Genomic DNA, 16,749 nt, shown 5'->3' with positions numbered 1-16,749 from the left:
GTTTCCAGTTCAAGTAGCTGAATACCTAGACCGACAGCAAAGTTGTCAAACACATGACAGTTCCAGAATAGACAGTGCCGTTGCAGATAACGACGTTCATCTTCCAGCCGTCAAGATATTGTTGGGGCTAAGAGGCAGTCGCGCAATGCAATTTGCTGAGATACAGGTCATGTTTCCACTCGGTGACTCCGAGACCCGGTCATCGTTTCTCGAGCACTCGGTTTTCAGAAGTCAACTGGGATATGCCTCTGCGCAGGAAACCGATACAGGTTTCTGTCTAGCAACGAGCGAGATCGTTTGCAGGAAGAGATCCGTGCATGTTTCGCTCGGTTTTGATTATCCACATGCGCTTCAACTCCCTCCGAGATGATGGCGTAATAAAAGCTTGGAATCACCGTCCTCTAGAGGTCTAGCAGTCGGTCATTGTTCCAATCAGCACAAAGACAGCTCGGCAGAACAGAAGACGGTCAGTGTTTCGTCAGACAAACGGCTGCTTGACGACCTGAAAATATCATCCGAGGTCGATACTGATACGTCAGCGTAGCGAGGCTCAACCGGAAAGTTCAGGAAGACGTTGAGGGAACAGATCCCTCTCTCCGGAGCCGACTGTATCGCCTAACATGTCGATACTCTGTGTCAGTTGCGGCCGGACATGGACTTGATCTACCCTAGTCAGCATGTTCCACAAATCGTCTTTCCGATGGTAGGACCGAGGCTCGTACGTTGACAACCTGTAGCTTCCAGGCTAAGAACAGAGCTGCTGATACATTGTTCGTATCCGGTAGCCTGGCTCATATTGGAGCTGCGGCTCCGTAAGGCCATTAGTGAGGCTTATCTCGGCAACGGTACAGATCAGACTTGGCGCTACCGGTACTGTATGCTAACCCGATCGTAGCACGAAACAAGCTTCTCTACGAAGCTTGTTCTGAGGTACCATCTATTCCCGGCTGCATTGACATTCGATATTCGGACGAAGCGTTCGAAAAGTCGAGAATCTGCCACCCACAGCGATATCATCGGATACTTCACAGATATCACTAGGTCTAGTTTGTCTTGGTCACAGCAACCGCTTGCTTTTCCCAAAAAAAAAACCTTCGTGATCGCTACTCTCCAACATGGAAGTCTTAGGCAGCTTTCCCTCACAGCACCAACGAGTCCAACAACGACCTACTCCTTCACGTACACAACCGCCAGTGGTATAGCAACACCACTACCATTTACACTCCAGTTCGTCTACCCTAACTACGAAGCATTTCCTGCTCGGCGAGAAGGTTGTAGTCAGGGATTCAAAACCCCCCAGAATCCGGACAGCCGAAATGTTTCATGCGCAATCAGCAACGCAGCGTTGGCAACGATTTCCCTTTCTGGGACTTGTATGCATGTTGTAATGGTGGCAAGCCCGAGGAAGCTGGATACGACGATTATGGGGTATTCCACGGGTGCACAGCCCAGTACTCATGATTGTGGGTACGTGAAGACGGAAACAGACAGTCATCATAGCACATATATAGTATTGGGCACCAGCTGTGAGGTAAAGCCCGCCCCGACAGCGACCGCCTGTTTGATTTCCAAAGGAGCAGCTAGCGGAGCGGGACTAGTATCTGCATAGAAGTCGAAGTTTACAGCAGCCATGTCTGCGGTCGTATCGCTAGGGTGTTTAGCTAGCATGTTGTGATAACAGCCTGGGGCCAGTGAGGTATTGCGGGTCACGAATTTTTGCATCTGCTAGCAACTTTCCGCTTTCCGCATCACTCAAAACTTTCAGCATAAAATAACTGTACATGACTTGTCACTGTACACGCGCAATGAAAAACGACCCAAAGGCTTTCATAATGCGGTCCTTTCACAACGTGACCTGTTCAGCGCGAAGGCGATTTCGCGCAATGCGGTGTCAGGCATAAGTGTGAGGTACAACAATGCAGATCGTAAGCGTGCTACAAGGCACGAAAACTTCTTTCTGTCATGTGAAGTATTGTGATGAGGGTTGTATTGCTATACTGACATCTTCAGATGTGTTCAGTTGCTTCTTTGTCGTTTCCAGAGACAGTCTACTTCTCTCAAGTTGTTCATAATGTTGGCCCTGATGTTAGAACTTCCGTTGTCATGCGAAAGGCGTTCGATTCGACTTCTGATTCCTTTGTGTGTTTGCTGCAAATGCAGAGTTGCTACTCTTTCTTAGTCTCTAATAAGTATTGTGCATGCCATGGAGATTTTGGCGTGGTAGATATAATCCTGTGCTAACATCCGCTTCCTTTCATGGATCGCATGTCCCCAGTTTCTCCTTCACTTCACCAACTTCCGCCTGGATGGAAATTTCGTCCGGGCTACAATGTGGGGCGTTTTTACTGAGGCGTTGACTTCACTCTACGTATAATCGCTCGACACAGATAAACGCTGCGCTTCTCCGCTGTCCGTCGATACCTGCGCTTACACGAATCTACTAAGACTAAGGACTTGATCAGCCATGAAACCTCGCGCAGTATTCTCACTCATTGCACTAGCTGCATTCACCGCTGGTCGCGTTATTCAAGGACCTTTCAGATCGGCCACTGTCACCAGCCTTCTCCCCACATTGCAGTTGCGCAATCTGCAGGTCAACAAGACCGATATCGCTGCAAGCATCGCTGCCGACCATGACTCCAACCCAGAAGACACTTGGTCCTCAGATCCAGACGACGAGGAAGATGAACATCCACTCACACTCACTCCCGAGCAGCAGGAGGCCATCTGGTGCAAAGCCAGGAGTCGCGGTGTCAAGATGATCAAAGCCATGATGATGAACGACGGCGAAGCGCAGACCATGCTAGGTTGGCCATACATACAGAGCCCATGGGATGGCGACCTCAAGCCTGAATTGGAGAAGTGGGGATATCTCGACGATGACGAGAAGCACGAAGAGGTGGATGACCAATGTGACTTCGATAAGACGCACGAGATGGCCGACGCTTTCAAAGATCTCAATGTAGATCCAAGATCAGCGGGGAGTGGCGGCCCCAACCATTGCTTCTATGTCGAGCACATGAACGGTCCTGCCGTCACTCGTGATGAAGACGGTGAGCTGCCATTTGAGGAAGACCAGCACTATCTCGTCGATGGCAAAGACTATCAAGTACGTACAACGCTTTTAGGTACATTTAACTTGCGTTGTCTAACTAGAGAATCTTTAGGTCACACAAGCCTATGCTAAGATCGGCGTCAATCCCACCAACGGACTCGTTTACTTCATCCACCGTGAGAGCCCTGAGAGCGCTGCCGAAGAACACTGGAAGCGAAAGCCTGCTGCAAACGAGCTGCCGGCACTGAGAGCAAGTTCTGACATTGCATGGGGGAGTAAGTATTCTAAAGCCTTCAGGTGATGGAAGGTCAGGTCTAACATGTTCAGTGTGGAATCGAGTCGCATCAGCCGACTTACGCAACTTGAACTACTTTATGGCAGTGCAGGTAATCAATCCGGAGACGCAATACATCATGCAACGCGCTCTGGAGCAACACAACGTTGCCGTGGTGCCAGCATGGCCAGGCAAAGACTTTGAGTTCGCCGTACCCAACGGTAGAGAGCACGAGATGGAGGCCGCATTGGCACTACTAGGTGCGTCACTACACTCAAACATGTCTCACACATACGCATAGCTGATCAAATCCTAAAGGTTCCTCTAACGGACTTGGCGCTGGTTACTTTATAATCCAACATCGACCTCAACTTGGCTGGAAGTATATTTGGAAAGTGAAGATCTTTATGGCCGGTCAAGGTGAGTGGGCCTTGCCTAATGTTCTTTTCTATGTCTCGGACCACGCCACTTTGGAAGGAGAGGGACCGCAACGTCTTCTAGATGAGCAATTGGAGAACCTGCACATTTCACAGCGTCGCAAGAGGGATACGTATGACACTCCTAAGCCCAAGGTTGTGCATAGGAGTAAGGACGGCAAAAACGTAATCCGTGAGCATGTCTTCATGGCCAGATTGTAACTTTGTACTCCAAGTTCGGCGTCTATAGTTATTTCTTGCAGCGAAGATTCTCCACTAAGGTCAATTTTGTGCTCGTTGTGGAGTCCCATGAACAGCGCGACTGTTTGCATATCTTGAAATTACTTACAGCTCCCTCTTTAATTTTTCATACAAATGACGAAGAGTTTCCGAACGGCCAGTGCAGATGGCCAAAAATAGGCGGTCTTTCACCTTCACTGCGCCTCGCCTACCTTAGCGTCAGCGCTCTCGCTCTCCCCTACCATAGAACTCATAGACAATCGCTCTTCTGTACCTTGTCCACTACCAGCCCGGCCTCTCCACGATGAGGCTGTTGGTTGCAGTCGTCTTCGCGCTCTTGCTGGTCTTTGCAGCCGGCAGGGTCGTTCCTGCCCTTCCGCGACCATACAGTGTCACCAACATCACTACCCTTGTCAAGGTTTTCGGAACCCCGCTTGCTGCTGACAACACACTCAAGTATAGCGCAAACCCAGTCCCTGCATCACTTTCATTTCTTGATGAGCCGGTAGTCGCTGCTGAGCCAACACCTCAGCTCGAATGGCAGAAGTATGTCTGTCGAGGTGAGAAGCTCAGCCAGGCGTGTAAGCTGGACAAAGAAAAAGCCATGCAGTTCGTGGAGCCGATCGACAGTATATGGGACAGCACTATGGAAGCAGAGCTCAAGCTCTGGGGTTACAAAGAGCTTCTCGCTGACTCGCACTGTTGCTTTGACTTCTTATCTCAGCATAAGAGACAGCTTGGTGGTAACAAGCACATCCACCAAGCAAGCGTCTTTGCTTCAGAATGGGAAGTTAGCCAGCCCTCAATGATCTTTCACGTCAAAGATGCGCCGCCGCTCACGAAAGCGAATCAGAAAGGTCTGGATCTTCCAAAGCGGAGCAAAGGTCTCGCTGGCCGTGATCTAGCGCCAGCAGCTAACATTCTCCCCCTTTCCTCCTACAACGACGAGCCAGCACTCGGTGGTGATTCACCCCCACCGCCTAAGCGCCCGAAATTAGGTCCAGGCTCCCCTGAGGACCCTTCATTGCCAGCTTCGCCTAGGGCTTCTCCAAAAGATGGCTGGGCGACCTATGTATGCCGTGGTGAGAAGCTGACAAAGGCGTCTAAGCTGGATGCAGACAAGGGAAAAGAGTTTGTGAGCCCTATCGACAGCCCTTGGAGTGGAGCACTTAAAGCAGAGCGCAAGCTTTGGGGGTATACTGACATGCCATACGCTGATTGTGACTTCGAGGGCGAATACTACAATGTCAGAAGGGCGTACAAGGCTCTCAAGGTTCTGCCAGAGAGTGAGAACGAGAGCGAACACGAGGATTCGAACGATTGCTTCCGCATATTTCACTACGATCCTGAAAAGACGGACGACCAAGGCCATGATATCGAGCTTAAAGACCAAACATACAAGGTCAACGATAAAGTGTATCGGGTGAGTGAAGCACACTGTCCAAGAAGAAATCTGTTTGGTGACAACTCTAAATAGGCAACTGGTGCGCACGGTACATTTGGTATCAACGTCAACGAAGGTATCGTTTGGTTTATTGATCGAGCGTCCGCCCCACTCAAGGCTGCGAGTCTATGGGGTGTCGAGAATCCCCCAGTCGACCAACTCCCCGCATTAAGGCAGATGTCAGACCTTGCGTGGGGCTTTTGGCATGAAGCTCACGGTGGCTCGAATCTCGGCCACATCACCAAGTTCATCATACCGCAGATCATCAACCAAGATACGGTCGGCGCGATTCAGCAAGCCCTCGCGACGCACACTGTTCCTGAGGGTCAACAACGACTCACAGCAGTACCGACATGGCCAGGAGTGACATTCGATATTGAGACAGACCAAGGGAAAGCTCTCTTAGGTGAGTTCATCTAACCATCCTCTTGCTGGTAATGATCTCCTTTGGGAACTGATTGCTAATATGGATAGGGTCTCCGAACGGCATTGCTGTTGCGTACTTTCTTTCTCAGCATAAGCCTCAGCTTGGGTCTAACAAATATGTTCACCAGGTCACTGTCTTTCAGCCGGACGAAAATGACATGGACAGCGATGAACCTACGATCGTTTACTACGTCAAAGATGCGCCTTACCCTTCCCAAAAAGATGAACAGACCTTGCAACGGTCAGACGAGAAGAGAACTCTTGCTCGCCGCGACGACCAGTCACTCTGGCAGAAACACGTCTGCAGGGGCGAGAGATTGACTCAAGCATCGAAGCGCAATAAGGATACTGCGATACAATTTGCGAACCCTATCGACAGTGAATGGGACGGCACCCTCGAAGCGGAGTTGAAAACCTGGGGTTATACAGACTTCCGAGGAAAGTCGTTGTATTGCGAGCTCGACAATCTCGCTGACAGCTTGAACCAAATCGGAATTGATACAAGATTCAAGCACAAATCCAAGGACGGTCAAAATCAGTGCTTCAACATAGCACACCGTAATCCAGGAGAGTCAACACCTCTTAAGGATCAGAGCTATACTGTCGGCGACAAGAAGTATCGGGTGAGTGAGCATCATCCTCTTCACGGAATTGGCTGACCTGTAATCCTACTCAGATGACCGACGCATACGCTCACATTGGTGTCAATGCTCGTGATGGAGTCATCTCCTTCCTCAATGTCAAGTCTGCCGAACGTGGTGCCATTCAAGCTTGGAAGGTAGAACGGCCGCTGGTTAATGATCTACCGAGACTGCGGCAAATATCTGATATCTCGTAAGTTGTTTGTTGATGCCACGATCTCGATACACGAACTTACAATCAAATGCAGGTGGGCCTTCTGGAGAAGGGCGCACCCGGATGGAGCCAACCTCGACAACATCAACAAGTTTCTCGTTCACGACATTGTCAATGCCGATACACTGAAACTTATTGAACTAGCGTTGAAGACGTACAGAGTTCCTGACGGACAGCAACGCGAGAGGTATCTACCAAAGTGGCCAGGGTTGGTATTCGACATGGAGACCGACGAGGGTAAGGCGATGCTCGGTGAGTAAACTTCCTGCGTCGAGTTGCGTTTCCTCGCTGGATTGCACCGCTGACACAAATACCCTAGGATCCCCGAACGGAGTTGCTGTAGGTTACTTCGTTGCGCAGCACAAGACTCAGCTTCGCGCAAACAAATATGCGTATCAGGTCACTGTGTGGAAGGACCGAGATGGTGACGAGCAAATGATGTTTTGGGTCAAAAATTCACTTCCTCCGGCAGACGATGGCGACGGAAGCAAGACGCCAGTACCGCAGACTGGCGATGTGAAAACTCATGGCAAGGTGGTAAAGCGCAGCGCCGACGGCAGAAGCATTGTCAGGGAGCATGTTGTGCTTGCGAAGTTGTAACGATCACTGCGAATCAGCCAGGATCGTTCACATGCTGTTCTATGGTACAGGCCATCCTCGAAACATGTGTTTGACTGTGCAAAGTTAGCCCAAAGAGTTGTGCAGGAAACGTAGTACTACCACGAAGCCGTGAAGTAGTGATGGCAACTCGACTTGCACCAAGCAAAGCCTGTCTCTGCGGCCTTCTCAGTCACGACAGTGCCTGACCCTTGGCCCGGTTCATCCGAGCTCTCCACCACATCAAGCGGTCGGTCTATCGCAGCCCACACAGCACGCCTGATGCGCCGACCCTCCACCCAGAATGACGCCACATCGGATACTGCACCCGCCCCACCACTCGCGCCACTCGCACCCCTGCACGCGGAGCCGCAGAGACCCCCCAACTGTGTCCAGCGCAGAGAGCAGCGAAGCCAGCCAAGCGTCCACGCGCGCCCCACACGGAGCCGCAGTCTCCTCTCGCCCCCGATTCGACGGGAGTTTAATTCCTGGCTCCTCCTGCGCCGGAAGGCTCCCTCCGCATGCGGCAGGGCCGGGCGGGCAGGTACGTACCTACTACCTACCATCAGGCAGACAGGCCCAGGCCCTGGGCGAGCGCGAGGGCAAGCGCGCTTCGTCCCCCACCCACTTCCCTGCTGGGGATGATGATCAGCAGCAGACACGGACGCTTGGGGATGCGGGATCTCGATTGACATCTCGATACGAGCGTGCGCCGCAGCGTAAAGGAAGGCATTCCGAACGCCAATGAGCGAGGCCGCCGCGTGGATGCAACGTCGGTGAATTAGCTGCGTGTGCACGGCGGTACCTACGTGGTTTCTGCCGAGCCCGGGGCGGGTTCGCGGCGAGCGAGCGAGGCAGGCCGTTGGGCTTCGAGATGGAAGCGCCAAGTGCGAAAGGCCCGATAGACGGGCTGCTGGTCATGCTTTTTTGTGAAGGCTGGAAGGCTGAGAGGCTGGAGGCCGGGTGCAGATGGGGATGCATTTGTGGGTCAATAGCTCAGTTGGAGCCGGGTTTCGCAGAGGGCGTGTCATTCGGAGAAAAATCGCACGGGGTTGTGCCCCAAAGGTCATGGAACGGTGGGTATTTCTGAAGTGGGACATACACCACCTGTAAGCGGATAGCTTGGGGTATCGATTTCATGCAAAGCCACACGGCGTACGACGAATAAATGAAAACAACAACGTGTCACGCATCAGCTCGCTCCTTCCCGTTGTTCACCGCTCCCGTCCGTCCATCCTCGAGCGTGAGGTCTTCCCACCTCGAGACGACGGCATCCATCGTCGGCCTTGCGGCGTCGGTTGCGACCGACCGTGTGTCTGCGATGAACTGGCTACTGACCAGTTCAGCAGCCTTTCTGGTCCACTCCTCGCTTGTGCAATAGTCCAGCGCCCCCTGTACTTCAGCAGGCAGCCTTACGCCTAGCGCCTTGCACTTCTGTGTCAGGAGTCGGAAGATTGGTTGTGCATAGTAACTGTAGCTGAGGATCACTGTCAAGGCGCGCAAACATGTAACTAGGCCTTGGTAACGTTCGTCCGATTCGGTTTGCGGTAGGCTGGAATCGTCGTCTGATATCTCGTCGAGGGTTCCAAAGCTCGCGACCGTGATGCCGTGCAGGACAAACGTGATGGCGTTTGACCAGCCATGGTGAGTATCGTGCAGTTTGACCACGCGTCGTATCTCCTTCAAGGAGGCCGAGATGGCTGACCTGGCCCGATTGACATAGGCTGCGCCTTGCTCTGATGATGTCCCACGGTCCACAACGGGTCTAAAGAGCTTGACAATGTTGACATTGTATTGCATTCTATGCATGTTAGCAGACATGGCACGGAGGGATGACTCGAATACTCACGCGCAAAGAAGATTTACTTGTGTTGGGTGTCTGTCCGGATCTAAGCTAGCAGGCCGCGAGTTCCACCAACATCTTAGTCGAGAGTAGCAGGCTTCGATCTGATCTGCATTGTGCGTATCGTGCAGGCTCGTGTGCTCATAGTCTTGTATCGTTCTGACACAATCGAGGAGGATCGTATGCAGTGCGCATTCGGAGCCGAAGAGGGCTGCCAGGATGATGTTAGCCCCGAACCTGATTGGGAACAACCGACTTACGTTCAGTATCTCGATATGGGATTGGAGTCAAAGGAAGCGTCGTGATGATCACAGGGGTAGAGTAAGTGATGGACATGGAGCTGTAGCTTTGTTAGCTCGGCGGACACCATTTTCGAGGCTTTGAAATCAACTTACAGCTGAAAGTTGTGCACTGCCCACGCGGTCACTGCTCGAGCTCTTTCCCATCTATCGACAGATACATGCGATGGTGTCGTGCTGTAGTGGGATGATTCATGGTAGAACAGGCCTAGGTGCTGAGCAGTCTTGCATGCGTCGAGGAGAAAGCGTTGTCCGTCTCTGTCTCGGCCATACTTGGCAAGCACGAGATCTATAAAGGGCCGAAGTCAGCGAGCATTTCCAAAGTGTCCATATAGTTTCCGTGGATGGAGATTGATCTGGGAAGATGCGCGCTTACAGAAAATCATACCAGCTTGCACTTTGGTCAGGCTGTCCCTGTCTTTCTCAAGATCCCATAGTCGCCTCGCCTCGTGGTAGAAGGAAGTTTGAATTGAAGATTCCGAGAATGGCTTGTTACGGTCCTTGACCAAGGACGAGTGGAACTACCGCACGGTCAGCTTGCGATTCAGGTATGGTTTCAGCATGCCAGGTTTGAGGACTCACACAAGCGGAAACAAGCACGACGTTAACAAGAAGTTCTGAACAGAAATCGCTACGGTTGCACGACAGATCCGCAAGAAACGCCTCCCGGTCCAAGAAATGGTAGTAGATGTGCTCTCTCTCAGTCCATGTCATGAAGAGATGGGCCAGGAAACCGGTATCATCGGTAACGCCTGTCCAGTTGCCAATGTACCTCAGCCTTGGATCTGCAGCCAGGTCATCCGCAGCCGCAGACGAAGGAGTCTGTAGTATGGCCTCAATGGAAGTGGGTCGAGGCAGAGAGCTTTGGCTCTCTGTGCTGGAGCTGGTCAAAATCGCTCCCGTGTGCGGCGTGCACTCGACTCACCGAGCTGACAGATCTTGGGTGTGTCTCCGCCGTTGGGTAGCTGGACCGTCATAGCCCATTTTGTGTATACCAAGATAGGGTAGAGTGTAGGGCTTCATCGCGCCAGAAGAATCCAGGGCCTGGCGAAGTGGAGGAAGTGTCACAGAGAGAGCAGATTCGCGCTCACGATTGCTTAAAGGCGGTGTGTGCAAAGGCTGATGAGTGAGCGAGTTTCCATGGCGGACAAACTCTGCCAGCTCTGAAATGCGTTGGGAGGGAGGTACGTCCGGGGAGTTTGATCTGATGCGCTTGAGGACCTCCAGGGCTTCCTGCTCAGGTCGCAGTCGAAGGAAGTCATACAACTGGCGCAGATTCGACAGCTCACCCTGCATCTCCTCGTTCTTCCGCTTCATCGCCTGTGATGGCTTCTCGTTGGGCCCGAGCTCGTAAACGCACTCTGTATCTTTCTGAGCGCAGCATGTGCATACTGGACGACTGCCATCACATTTTGACTTGCGTTTTCTGCATGCCACACATGCACCAAGCGTCACTGTTCGTTTCGGTTTCGAGGTCAGAATCGGCCGTGGTTGGGATTGCAGCTGTGGTTGGGGTGTTGGTTCTTGATCCATCCGTGCTGGTTGAAGTGCTCGAAACGTGGACATATTGGCGGTACCATCAACGAGTGGTGCTTGGGGGAAGAACCATTCCAAGCGGAAGATGCCTGAGAAAGTGGGCACCAGCCTTCGAAAATTTGCGAGTCAGTAACAATGATCAATGTTGGAGAAAGACAAATGGGTGACATGGCAAGGGAAATCCGCTCGTGATATGAGAGGGCAGGATTTTCTGTGGGGAAGGCATGCCGGCAGTATGGTAGGGACGAGCTTCACAGGCGCTGTAGTTCAAAGAACGTCTGGCTCGGGCAGACACAGGATGCCGGAGCCTGTCAATCTTCTAGGCTGACGACACTGCAGTGGCGAGATCTTATGAGCAGTCCAAGGGAGCCATTTCGGTCATTAAAGTAGACTACGGGAGGTGCGCATGAGGATCGGACATTCACAGAACCAGCGTCCTTGGATCAGCACGCCAGGACCTCTAAGAACTTGGTAAAGTTCGGCAAGTCATTCGCTGCGGGGCAAAGTCCGCTTGCACTCTGTCGTGCGTCAGGTCGCTAGGCGCCACCCGCGGGCTATCCGATCCGATATGCAACACGCGCATGTATGCTTCCGCAGCTCATCTCGGTCGGCCTGTAATCGATGTACGACACGGATTCCGCAGCAGCTGGATGGCTATTATTGCCTGGCGTATTGAGCATGTCAACGTCTTGAAGAGCGTCGCCGTTTGGACGGATTTGTTCTGTCGTGGATCGTGATCCTCTGTCATGGACCAGTAAGGCAGGCTGAAAACACGCCGCTACCTGGTGTTGTACGCTGGTACGCTGGGTGCAGTTGGAATCGCCTAGTTTTGGCGAATCAAAAATGCATCGTCAACTGTCGGAATAGTGCTCCGTGCAAGTCATGTTCTTGCAAAACCAGAGACGCGAGGAAAACGATTACTCATCACGCCACAGCCATGGCAGGCAGGTGCTCCAGTGAAGGGCCGACAAGATCACATCGTATGACCTGGGAGGATGATACGCTGTGGCATAAGGGCCCAGAGTGCTGAGAAGGAAAGTTAGGCTTTACTTGAAGCTTGCTAGAAATCGGCTTGCCAGAACCATGTCTCAGACTGGTGACAGTCGGGCATACTCTGCAAAGTAGGAGACAGTTCCTGATCTCGATCGTGTGCCTGAGCGATTCGGACAACACGTCCGCGGACTGGCAGATGGAGGCGAATCTGTTGGTGGATCTACCCATAGGGCTGGGGCGCCTCAGCTTGTGTCCACACCACCTTGCCCTGCTTACCACTACCTATCAACGGCGATGATCTGACCGTGAACGTGATTGCTAAAGGAGTGGCTAGCAATGAACAGGATGTTCATAGCGACAGCTTTGATAGGAATCGGGTCGCCTACCTAGTGCAGTCTGCAAGGGTCAGCCATGGTGTGTGCATATCGATGTTTTGGGCGTCGCTGCTGACCGTGACGAGCGAAATTTAGCGATGCAGCACACGATGGTGCTGTCGAGTCTGAAGGCGTGTTACTGTCGCCTGGATGCCAAGATGGTAATGGCTGGTCTAGATTTTGCGTGCACTCTTGTTTCCATCAATACGTGCGCAACTAGGCCAGGGGCGACAACGTTGAATTGAGCACCTGGTGGATCACTCGGGACTTCTATCCGTAGCGAATGCAGTAATCCACCTGGTACGGCACTTTGGCCAAGGCTGTAGTCTGCATTCTGTCGCTCGCCGAAGATACCACTCTCGTCACCTATGACAACGCGGTTGGCATGTCTCACCGGTGTGCCGGTGTGCCTTGCTTGACGCAAGCCACGACTCCAATTCACGTGCAGGCAGCCATGTGCCCGCAATGTTGATGTCAAGTACGCTTCGCAGCTGAACGAACGATGCGTCGGCGAATGGTGAAGGTTTGAGGGCCGCGACGTCGAGCGAGGCCGACGCTATGGCGATATCGACCAGAACATGCACATCAACTGCCGTCTCGAAAGCTTTTTGCACTTTGCTTTCGCCGGGCACGTCGCAACAGACGGAAAAAAGTTCCGGGCGGGCTGTCTTGAACGGAGCACTGCCATCTTGGGCCGTAGGGTGTGCCATGTCAAGCGACGAAGTGATCAACAACAACACGCCCAATGAGGCCAGCTCCGCCTGTGATGCGGACACGAGAGCCTTCCAGACTCATGAGATGTTTGCTTCATCGCCATGGACAGAGAGTTGGTGGATCGGACGCTGAGAGGCGGCCGGTACAATGAGGTGGGGAAAGCAGGTTCCTTCAAGTTGTGGGGATAGGCTACCTATCTGGCCGGGGAACGCATCTGCCTCCGCAGAGCGCTGGATGGCCCTTTTCTTAGCGAGGATCAGCAGTTTCGCCATGCGCATCCAGGCCGTGCCGATGATGCAGAGGGTGCAAGAAGAGCAGGGCCACGAGCAGAGGTGCAGCAGATCGGGCGTTGCGCATTAGCAGTACCTGCGTTGTCACTGTCGTGGTGTGCCAGTTCAGTGATGGAGGCAATCATAGGGCCCAGCACATCGTTTGCAGTAGAGGTTAACTATGGGAGCAAGTTTGTGTGTGCGAAGCCGCTGCAGTAGTACACGTCGAGAACTGCCACAGGGAGCCTTACTCATGCAGGGTCACAAGCTTCGTCTGATGCACATCAACTGGAGAAAAAAGTGTACACAGTATTGCGACGAGCGGGCCAACCCTGGTATTGGGTGCCGCGCGAAATCTGCACGCGGAACTCGTGATGACTGAGCTGCCTAGGCATTGTCTCAATGGAGACCACACATGGCAGGAATCTCCTGCCTATCCACACCCGTGTCATGGCCATGCCGCGTCGCCCAACTGCGATGGACGGCGGACAACAGCGCATCCCCTGGCGAGTACAGGGGGCCACTGTTCTACACAGTCCGCGCATTGAATTCGGCCAACCATCTTATTTCCGGCAAGATCTACCATGGGCACAGGACTAGCTGCGGAGCGCAGTACACGAAGGGTCTACTCAAATCCCACGTCGCCACATCGCATTACTCGGGACGATGAATCTCACAGGGAATGGTCGATGTTGTATTGTGGTTCTAAGCGCAGGCCACTCCGAGATCACAATATTTGACACAACCGACATAGGGCGCGGACAGACACCGCTGGCGTGTCGACCGTCCCAAAAGCCACGGCTTCAGAGATGCCCTACTTCTTTGTAGATCTGGCCATGCTCTTGAGGAAAGTGTTTTTGATGCCCTTTGTGCCTTTGAGCTCCTTGTTTCTGCTTTTGTTCGTCTCCAGATACGCCATGTCTTGTCCACCCGAGTATTCGCTGAGCGCGCCTGCAGTTCTGCGAACACCACCTTTCTTCTTACCCATCCCGGAAGCGTACTTGGATCCAAACGCATCGCCTTGAATATTCTCTGTTCTCGCGTCCTCGTCCTTTGCCAGCAAAACATCCATGAGCAGCTCACGTCTTTCCTGCGGTGTCGCGAAGGCGAGACCGGAGTGTGAGTCGAGACCTTCAAGGCGAGTAATGACTTTGAAAGCGTAACCTTGATCCACGAGGAAGGCTTGTCGTTTGGAAGAGTAGAACATCTCATCTGTATCCTTGGAGACGAGAGAGTAGAAGAATGCGTTGAAGCCTTCATCGTTCCTCCTCTTCGCTCTCAGAATGCGACCCAACCGTTGAGCTTCTTGCCTACGTGAGCCGTAGTGAGAAGATATTTGGATAAGACAGGTGGCCTCTGGCAGGTCCAGACTGGTGTCTCCGATCTTGGAAAGAAATATGGTATTCACCAAAGGATTGTGCTGGAAGTTTTCGAGGATGCGGAGACGCTCGGCTTGTGGTGTTGCGCCGTAAATGTACGCCTTCCCGAGCTTGCGAGAGTATTTCTCCAAAGCATAGACATTGTCGGAAAATACTATGATCTTGTCGCCTCGCGACTCGTGATAGTCGATGAGAAATTGGCATGCTTGGAACTTCCGTGGGTTCATGATGGACAGCAATGCGCGTTTCTGCAGTGACGCTGGTTTCAGCCACTCTTGGTAGAACTCAGGGGTCATTTGACACCACACTTCTGCACACTGCACCCGGGCAATATGGCCTTGTTCCGACAGCTCCTGCCAATTAGCTTCGTACAGCTTGGGACCCACCAGGAAGTTTAAATCATCGATCTTGTCGTCTTCTCGCAGCAAAGTAGCAGTGAGCCCGAGCTTTGCGTGTGATGCGATCTGATAAGTGACCTTCTTGAAGATATTGGCAGGTACGACGTGAACTTCATCGGCAATGAGCAGGCCCCATTCCCTCTCTTTGATAAAGTTCATGACCTTCTCAGCGTCGTGTGACCGTTTCTGGACGGTACTGATCATGGAGTATGTACTGATGATAATGCCAGCGTTGCGAGGGAAGACGTTCTTGTTGTCTGCTGTAAAGACGGCGATGTCTTCAGGATTGATGTTCGACCACTTGATGAACTCGGCTCTCCATTGCACAACACTCATCGCACTTGTGCAGAGGACGATGACCGACTTCTTCACACCGCAAGCTGCTGTGATACCGACGAGCGTCTTTCCTGCGCCACAAGGTAGGACAATGATGCCGGATCGTGCTCGAGAGTTCGAAAACATCTTACTCAGTGCTTTCTCTTGGTAGTAACGAATCTGAGCGTGCGGCTTGAGATCGATCTCGAGGTTGGGATTCTTCATGTCGTTGTTGAAATCGTACTCTTCTGTTAGAGGGAGGCCTATAGCGCGACAACGCTTGACGACCCGTTCTCTCTCATCACTTTTGATTTGGAAAGAGTGGACTTGGGCCACCTCGTCGTCGTCATCATCCTCCCGTAGTGTTGCAATCATGTCGGCCGGTGCTGGCTCGGCACCAGATGGCTGTGCAATCTGGTTGGCCCCAGCAGCGAGTTTGGTGCCTGGAATCGCCATCTGCCCAATCTTCGGCGCAGCCTCCTTGATCAAGCCATCCGTCTGGTCTGCTCTGCATTCGGCGACTATAGGATCACGGAGAAGTTTGTTGAGAATAGTGGGGTCTTCACTTTCGATGAAGGAGAGCGTCTTCTTCAACACAATCTTTGCCTTTCCGAAAGCCGAGGTGGACCTCTCAATGAACTGAATGATTGAATCAGACAAGGCCGTCTTCGAGTACTTGTCGAGCTTGTCGATGATCTCCTGACTGGAGTGGCCGACACTGACGGCTGCGAAAAGACTATGCGTGGTAAGCTGATACTCATGCATTTTGGATACACGCGACTGTGGTTCAGCAATGTTGATCAGGAAGTCTTGCGCCTCATCAAAGAGAGGATGGAAAGACTCGATGATGATACCGCCCGCATCGTTGATCCATAGTGGGCGATTCTGCTGGTCTGCTTTCATGGGTGCGTTCGACTGGTCGGATTTCCTGAACAAATGCGCAGCTGCATCTTGAGGCCGGCCCTGCCGCGCCCTTTTCGTCATAGCTTTCACATCGAACTGGTCCTTCAACGTGTCGAACGTCTCCTGGTCACTCATAACGCCGACGTCATCGTCCCACGCATCCTCTGCCTCCACCTCAGCCGCCGACTGAAGCTTGCGTTTTGGCGGCATGCTGGTGCGCAGCGGCGCGCAGCAGCGCAGTCGACGTTGGTACGGCTACTCCGACGGCGGTATGCACGTGTATGGCGATAGCAGTCGGGAGTACGTGCACGGGCTGTGGGCGGGGTGGGTGCGAGGCGAGTGAGAGTGGGAGTTGAGGTGTCGTGGTGGCGGAGATGCCTGGGATTACCGGTACATGAATGATGAGACTGGAGATTATG

At 52.7% G+C, this 16,749-nt stretch overlaps 4 protein-coding genes across 4 annotated transcripts; 2 read left to right on the top strand and 2 right to left on the bottom strand.

Moving 5' to 3' along the window:
• Positions 1 to 2,464: 2,464 nt before the first annotated feature.
• EKO05_0009935 (Mitochondrial import inner membrane translocase subunit tim8) lies at positions 2,465 to 3,967 on the top strand (the record flags this gene model as incomplete). Its single annotated transcript, XM_038942976.1, has 4 exons — positions 2,465 to 3,109; positions 3,168 to 3,330; positions 3,383 to 3,589; positions 3,648 to 3,967. The coding sequence occupies 4 exons, from the start codon at positions 2,465 to 2,467 to the stop codon at positions 3,965 to 3,967; spliced, it is 1,335 nt and encodes a 444-aa protein (XP_038794496.1).
• A 322-nt stretch (positions 3,968 to 4,289) lies between these two features.
• On the top strand, positions 4,290 to 7,310 carry EKO05_0009934 (uncharacterized protein; the record flags this gene model as incomplete). The annotated part of the gene is made up of 6 exons (XM_038942792.1): positions 4,290 to 5,408; positions 5,463 to 5,835; positions 5,904 to 6,478; positions 6,532 to 6,689; positions 6,745 to 6,962; positions 7,030 to 7,310. The coding sequence occupies 6 exons, from the start codon at positions 4,290 to 4,292 to the stop codon at positions 7,308 to 7,310; spliced, it is 2,724 nt and encodes a 907-aa protein (XP_038794495.1).
• A 1,182-nt stretch (positions 7,311 to 8,492) lies between these two features.
• EKO05_0009933 (uncharacterized protein) lies at positions 8,493 to 10,766 on the bottom strand (the record flags this gene model as incomplete). Its single annotated transcript, XM_038942908.2, has 7 exons — positions 8,493 to 9,108; positions 9,157 to 9,361; positions 9,411 to 9,490; positions 9,546 to 9,738; positions 9,826 to 9,970; positions 10,032 to 10,326; positions 10,375 to 10,766. 7 exons carry the CDS (start codon positions 10,764 to 10,766, stop codon positions 8,493 to 8,495), a joined length of 1,926 nt encoding a protein of 641 aa, XP_038794494.2.
• A 3,383-nt stretch (positions 10,767 to 14,149) lies between these two features.
• Positions 14,150 to 16,540, bottom strand: EKO05_0009932 (DNA helicase; the record flags this gene model as incomplete). Its single annotated transcript, XM_038946967.1, has 1 exon — positions 14,150 to 16,540. One exon carries the CDS (start codon positions 16,538 to 16,540, stop codon positions 14,150 to 14,152), a length of 2,391 nt encoding a protein of 796 aa, XP_038794493.1.
• Positions 16,541 to 16,749: the final 209 nt, after the last annotated feature.

The sequence above is a fragment of the Ascochyta rabiei genome, chromosome 18 (genome assembly GCF_004011695.2).
Source record: "Ascochyta rabiei chromosome 18, complete sequence".
Classification (NCBI taxonomy): domain Eukaryota; kingdom Fungi; phylum Ascomycota; class Dothideomycetes; order Pleosporales; family Didymellaceae; genus Ascochyta; species Ascochyta rabiei.
The sequence above is the reverse complement of the archived record's forward strand: the minus strand, read 5'-3'. Positions and strand labels throughout refer to the sequence as shown.